The sequence below is a fragment of the Lactuca saligna genome, chromosome 9 (assembly GCF_052625555.1).
Source record: "Lactuca saligna cultivar CGN05327 chromosome 9, ASM5262555v1, whole genome shotgun sequence".
Lineage (NCBI taxonomy): Eukaryota > Viridiplantae > Streptophyta > Magnoliopsida > Asterales > Asteraceae > Lactuca > Lactuca saligna.
In genome coordinates, this window is record NC_136425.1 from 130996469 (window position 1) to 131003580 (window position 7112).

The 7112-nt window shown below is 39.4% G+C and overlaps 1 protein-coding gene across 1 annotated transcript; it reads right to left on the reverse strand.

The window, feature by feature from the left end:
* Window positions 1–5860: 5860 nt before the first annotated feature.
* Window positions 5861–6493, reverse strand: LOC145017923 (heavy metal-associated isoprenylated plant protein 2-like). Its single transcript, XM_078975869.1, has 2 exons — window positions 6393–6493; window positions 5861–6254 (listed from the first exon to the last, which is right to left on the reverse strand). The coding sequence occupies exons 1-2, from the start codon at window positions 6399–6401 to the stop codon at window positions 5904–5906; spliced, it is 360 nt and encodes a 119-aa protein (XP_078831995.1). The 5' UTR covers window positions 6402–6493; the 3' UTR covers window positions 5861–5903.
* Between the last annotated feature and the right edge of the window lie 619 nt (window positions 6494–7112).

The window sequence follows — 7112 nt, forward strand, 5'->3', positions numbered from 1 at the left end:
TGAAATCATACTAGTGAATCTATGATTAATAAGTGTATATATTGGAGCCCTATATAATTAAGATTGTACGGACTTAGGGTTGGTAATTCTGCTTTAAATCCTTTTCCTTGTTTGGATGTGGGCTTAGAATAGAATCACTGATTCGACTATCTTTTCAATCTAAATTATATACGACTTATAAACACAAAGAGATGATAGATGAATCAGTTATGAGTCATACCATGAACTCCATGAAAAATTACCCAGGACGGCGGATGGACACGCTACCACTTGAGCGAGCGTAGACAAATCGACCAAACCCACACACTTTCTACCGACCAAGGCTACATAGAAAAGTAGAAAAGCTGACAGAAGCATATCACAAGAAGATTGCGAGACCGCATAGTATACCACTATCTATCATTTTAGATAAGGGATGGGCGATTCGCCTCGTATTTTCAATAGTCATTAAAGAAGTCCTTAATATCATCCTCAAACTGATAGACAAAGCGGAAGAACCATTCATCGAATCCTTATACAACAACTATTACATTAACATCAAAGTCGCGTCATGCGAAGCTCTTTACAGAAGCAAGTGCAGATCACCTATGTGTTGGGCTGAGGTAGGTGACACGCAACTAGCTAAGGGACAAGTTCCTAACAACACTCTCACCAGCCCCCAGATCATACGAGAAACTATAGAGAAGATTGTTCAAACCCATAAACAATTGAAGCCATCCCAGGATCGAAAGAAGAGCTTGTCTGATGAGACTCTTGTTATTCCACTTGATAAAATTGAAGACAACGAGAGTCTAAACTTCATCGAAGAACCGGTGGAAATCATGGATCAGGAGGTCAAAAGGACGAAACAAAACCGCATACCCATATTGAAGGCCCGTTGGAACGTCAAGCGAGGACCTGAATTCACCAGGGAATGCGAGAATCAAATGAAAAAAAAAATTGGCCGAAAACTATATCAGGGAGGTGGCGGTACGGCACGGGGTGCCAGTGTCGATGATTTCAGACATGTGAGGAGTGGATTCGATCTAGGTCATCGTCGATTGATTGACCAAGAGCACCCACCTTATTCAGATTCAGGAGAGCATTTTGGCCGAAAAATTGGCCGAAAACTATATCAGGGAGGTGGCGGTACGGCACGGGGTGCCAGTGTCGATGATTTCAGACAGATATGTTCGGTTCACTTCCAGGTTTTGGAAGAAGTTTCATGACGCGCTGGGTACTCATCTGCATTTTAGCACCGCCTTCCACCCGCAGACATATGGTCAGAGTGAGCGAACCATCTAGACTTTGGAGGACATGTTGCGGACGTGTGTCTTAGACTTTGGAGGTAGTTGGGATACTTACCTTCCATTGGTTGAATTCTCGTACAACAACAACTATCATGCGAGTATCGATCATTTTCCCTTCGAGATATTATACGGGAGGAAGTGCAGGACCCCGATATGCTGGGGCGAACTTGGCCAGAGGGTCATTGGGGAGCACCGAGGTGGTGCTCAAGACGACGGAGAGGATTCAACAAGTCTGGAGCAGGCTTCAGACTGCTCAAAGCCAGCAGAAAAGTTATGCCAATAAGCGTTGATTAGACCTGGAGTTCCATGTCGGGGATATGGTTCTTCTGAGGGTGTCGCCATGGAAGGGCATCATCGGATTCAGGAAACAGGGAAAGTTGGGCCCCAAGTACATTGGACCATTTAGGGTCTTAGCCAGAGTGGGAAAGGTGGCGTATAGGTTGGATCTGCCAACCAAACTCATCCAGATCCACAGCACTTTCCATGCCTCCCAGCTGAGGAAGTACGTGGTGGACAACTCAACAGTGGTATGCTTAGAGGATATTTAGGTCGATGACAGCCTGAGTTACATTGAGCGGACAGTGGCGACCCTCAACAAGAAGTCAAAGGATCTGAGGAACAAAAGGGTGGAGCTAGTGAAGGTGCAATGGCAGCACCGGAAGGGCCCGAAGTCGACATGGGAGCCAGTGGATGAGATGATGGAGCATTACCCAGAACTTTTCCAGGAACAAGCAACAGACTTTGTGGACGAAGTCTGAAATAAGTAGGGGAGATTTGTAGCACCCAGTTAATGGTATGTATTTTATTTAATGTATTTGCAATTTCTGCCTGGGACTCGGCAAGTTGAAGGCCCAACTCATCAAGTAGGAGCGGGTTTGGACGTGACTTAAGTGACGGTCTCGTCGAGTAGGCTCTAACTGGACAAAATCCCTAATATGAGGGTTTGCACCCTATTTAATCATCTCTTCCGGCCACCATTCGTCCATATTGCTCCCAAAGACCCTCCATATCAAACCCTAAGTGTTTTGGTGCAAGAGCTAAGGCTTTTGAGTGATTTTTGTGGGTTTTGACCTCAAGGAAGAAGGAAGAGCATAGAAGGATCAAGAGGAGACTGAAGGATTCGAGTTTGGTTCATCATTTGTAGTCTTTGAAAGGTATAAAGTCTATACCTTGCTTGCTTGTTTGTTAGATCCCTTTTTGGGGAAGATTTAGGGCTTTTAAGCCATATGAGGTGACCAACCATGATTAGCAAACATGGTTGGGGGTCAAGACTTCGGATCTAGCACTTGGGAATAGTAACAAGGCAGATTTGGGTTCCTTTTGCACCCAAGGAAGGTCCCATGCAACAAAAGAGCCATTTTAGAGCCTTTTTGGCTAAAAAGTCCCATGCATGCACGTAAAGTTCGTAACTTTACGTGCTAGATCGAGCTTAGGGGCTTGGATCTATCATTTGGACAAGTTTTGTACATCAGAAATCGAGGATTTAGGGTGTTGACATTATCGACTCGGCGAGTCCATTCTTGGGGCTCGACAAGTCCAAGGCATTTAGTCCCATATCTGTTGAGGGCCAAAAGAGCTCAGTTGGGTGTTAGAAGGGTTGTAGCAGGTCAAAAGGAGTGACCCAACGCATTCGACTTAGTTTTAGACCTGGAGTTCATGGGACTCGACGAGTGCTAGAACAGACTTGGCGAGTCCAAGGAAATCTTCTTATGGTTGAAGATGAACTCGACGAGTTGTTCATACAACCCGGCGAGTCAAGGTTAGGACTTGTTCATCAGATGAAGGTGAACTCAACGAGTCGGATGAAGGTTCATTCCATGCTCGTAAAGAAGAGGAACTCGTCGATTTGTTGCCAAAGTCGACGAGTCGAGTCATGGATAAGGACGTGTAAAAGGTTAGGGACTCGACGAGTTGACGACCCAACTCGGTGAGTCGGGTCAACTTGAAGTTGACTTTGATTGGACTTGATCTACCCTGTTTAGGGTTGCACGTTCTGTGTGTTGACTTGAAGGTTGTCGTGTAGGGATCGAAGAGTCGAAGGGAGTCGACTTGTATGCCGAGGATAGTTCAAACATTGCACGACATTGATGTAAGTTACCTTCCAGTAGGGGTGGGTCTAAGGCCACAATGTCGACCCACCAAAGAGGGGTATTTAGAAGATGATTGTCTTTGTGATCATTATCTTGGTTCGATTATGTGCTTTGGTCATGAGATTTATCTGTATGATATATTATGTGTATAGTAGGGATCAGCTTCCCTGACAGTGGTCCTTAGGACCGAAGGGTAGGTTAGTACCCGGATATGCCTAACTGTATATTTATATCTTGATGTAGGATGCTAGTGGTAGGGGGTGGAATAGTCCTCAGTTACCGGTTGAAAGATACTGATGACAGTTACCGGTTGAAAGATACTGATGATGATTATCGGTTGAAAGATATCGATGATGATTACCGGTTGAAAGATACCAACGATGATTATCTTGAAAGATACCGATGATGATTACCGGTTGAAAGATACCGATGGAAGCTACCGGTTGAAAAATACCGACGACATTGTATGGTATATAGTATGATGGGGGAACTCACTAAACTTTGTGCTTACGGTTTCAGTTTTGGTTTCAGGTACCTCTTCATCTAAGGGGAAGGAGTCGGCGGCAGAGCATCGCATCACACACACACATAATTCTGCATCGGACTTTTTGGGATTGTACTCTAATTTTCATTACTTTTGATGTCATGGGTTGGGACACAACATTATGATTTTGTAATATGTTACTTTAATGACAATGTTATGGTAAAATGTTTTATAAATTATTAATTCAAAAATGAAATTTTCAGGCTTGAAATTTGGGATGTTACAGGACATGTATTGCGACACTTGAAGAATGATTTCGATGGTTGCCACCATAGAATGATATCGGAGGAAACAATAGGAATGATGATGATATGTAGCTACTTGTAGGATTTATGTAATGTTTTGTTAGAATTAAAACATAACTTGCACTAAATGTTTGGATTAATACTTTGCGAGATTGTATTATTAAACTTTAATGTTTTGATCTATTTTTCTGCAATTAATATTTCCTAGCAATTTTTAAAGTTTTTCTACCATTTTAATGTAAAATAATAAAAAAAACTAAAAGAAAGTTAATGCTAGAATTAGTTGCGACACCTTTAGTGGCTACGAAGTACTAGTGGCGATGAAGCATCACCACGCAATAAAGAGCCTTAGTGGCGAGACACCTTTTAACGGTGACAGAAATCAATAGTGGCGACCATTGAAGCATTGGTGGTGACCTTTAGCGGTGATGCCCATCACCACTAAAGATCTATATTCTGATATTCTTGTAGTGAAGGGATGAAATGGTCATGTATTGACGAGCAATTATATGAAATTCCTGTGACTCTATCTTCTCGCTGGTTGAATATCATGGTTATCACTAAAGTTGATTTCCCCTTCTTACATTCCAAAAAAAAACAGGTATGAGATCATGCAAAAAATATCTTTTTTAAAATATATAGTCGTGTGCATCGCTGGTTGAATATCATGGTTATCACTGAAGTTGATTCTCAACCAACTCAATTCTTTAAGACCCAATTGATTAAACTATTTATTTACCAAGTCAACTCATGTCTTAATCCAACTCTGATCATTATAAAATCCTATCGATGTATACATAGAAACTATATAAAAAAAAAATTGGATGATTCCTAGAGACTTGACTTACTGATGATTGGTTGGAACTTGACTTAGTGTCGTCTCTCGTTTTCTTAGTAATATTTTCCACGACTGTCGCATAATTTGATGTTTGCCTTTCTTGTTTCTTATTGTCGTCTCTCGTTTCTTAGTCATATTTCGATGTTCTTATTAGTACCTGCTACGATTTGCCAAGAAGGTGTACGCGACGTTTCTCTTTGTTATGGATATAAATAGTAGAAACAAATGTCGTCTTAGATTGGCATACAATTGGTGTAAAAATCTCATATCAAACGTTTGAAACTAGTCTGATGTTTTTTCACTCCTAGCTCTTTGCTTGGGTTGTTTTTCATGGTAATTATTTCTTTCTTTATTACAAAAACTTCACTGAAATTATTTGGGAAAATGACTTAAAAGCCCAACGAAGTTTCCAAACCGTTTAAAAAACCCCAATCATGTTTTGTCTGTTCAAAAAAACCCAACAAACTTAACATTTTATCTAAAAAGCCCAACTAAGTTACACTTTCTCGAAAGTCAAATAAGAAAAACAGATGACGTGGCTTATTACCGTATCGGAAAAATGACTTGTTAGACCAACGAAGTTTCTAAAACGTTTAAAAAACTCCAATCATGTTTTGATTGTTCAAAAAAAACCCAACGAACTTAAACAAAACAAAATTGGAATTTTCTGAACGGTTTGAAACTTTGTTGGACTTTTTAGACAAAAGGTTAAGTTCGTTGGGTTTTTTTGAACACACAAAACATGATTGGGGTTTTTTGAATGCTTTGGAAACTTCGTTAGGTTTTTCAGTCATTTTCCCAAATTATTTGAACTTCAGGATTTTTTTTTCTTATGATTTGACCTCCAAAGTGTATAATAAAAAGCTTTTAATACATAAACCATATACATCTGATTATCTACTGAATGTTGCAACCTCCAGCATCACGGGTTGGCGGATACCCATATACAAAATGTCCATATCCATCATAAGTACAAGGAGTGTTACAATACATCATTGGAAATCCAACAGCTGGTTTATTGACTTCCTTCCCCTTCTTTTTGTATGGTCCAACACTTACAATATTAGCAACCTTCCGTTTCTTTCTCAAGCTAGATGCGACGCAAACAGGGTCAACATCCCCAATCACAACTAACATCTCCTTCTGTAAATCCACCGATACCTCATCAACACCAGATAATTTAGTGACAGTCTTCATTACCTCCTTCCTGCATTTTTGAGAATGCATGCTAACTTTCACCTTTATCTCCTGCGTTTGTGCATGCGTATAAAAGAATAACTAAGTTGGTGGGTTAGAAAAATACTACGTAGTCTAGCAGAGAAGGGGATGCAGCTGTTCTAAAAAAAACGCATAAGGTAGGGGGATGTGCAACGAAATGGAAATTACCTGAGGCATAGTACGTTAATTAACAAACCAATGGTTTAAACCTTAAATGTTCATGATCAAAACCATGTAAAATTTATATACGCATTTTCTTTTGTTGACAACATCATCTTACCAAACAAATTGACTATGGATATTAAAAGACTTTTGACTCTTACGATGTCCATCTGGTGAGGATTTTATCTACAATAAATACGTGATTTAACGGGTTAGAAATTTGTACAAGTTTTGTCTTGTTCACACTTACAAGCATTTAAAACTATTCTCAATTGATGACAACGCGTAATAATTTTAACTTTTATAATTATAAAAAGGTAAAAGAAATACATTTATTAATTTTACACTCCACCGTGTCTCTTTTTCATTTGGAGGGTTTTACTATTTTTTATTGGCTTTTTGACTGTATTTTTAAGAAAGCTATCACAGTTTTTCATACTTAATTTTCTATTTTCCAATGAATTAAAACACAAAAAACCACAACTAATTAAATTTATATTGTTTACAAGTTTGTTTACTTAATCAGTAACTTAATACAAGTTTAATACAGTAAACTTATAAATAAAAAAAATAAAAAAAATTAAAAAAAAAAATCAGTAAACTTAATACGTTGGAAAACAAAACATGTTCGTCGGAAAATAGTCGTCGGAGTCGTTGTTTGTCGGAAAACGGTAAGTTCACTCTTTCCAACTTCGTATCTTCATTTATATGTTGTTCGTCGGAGGC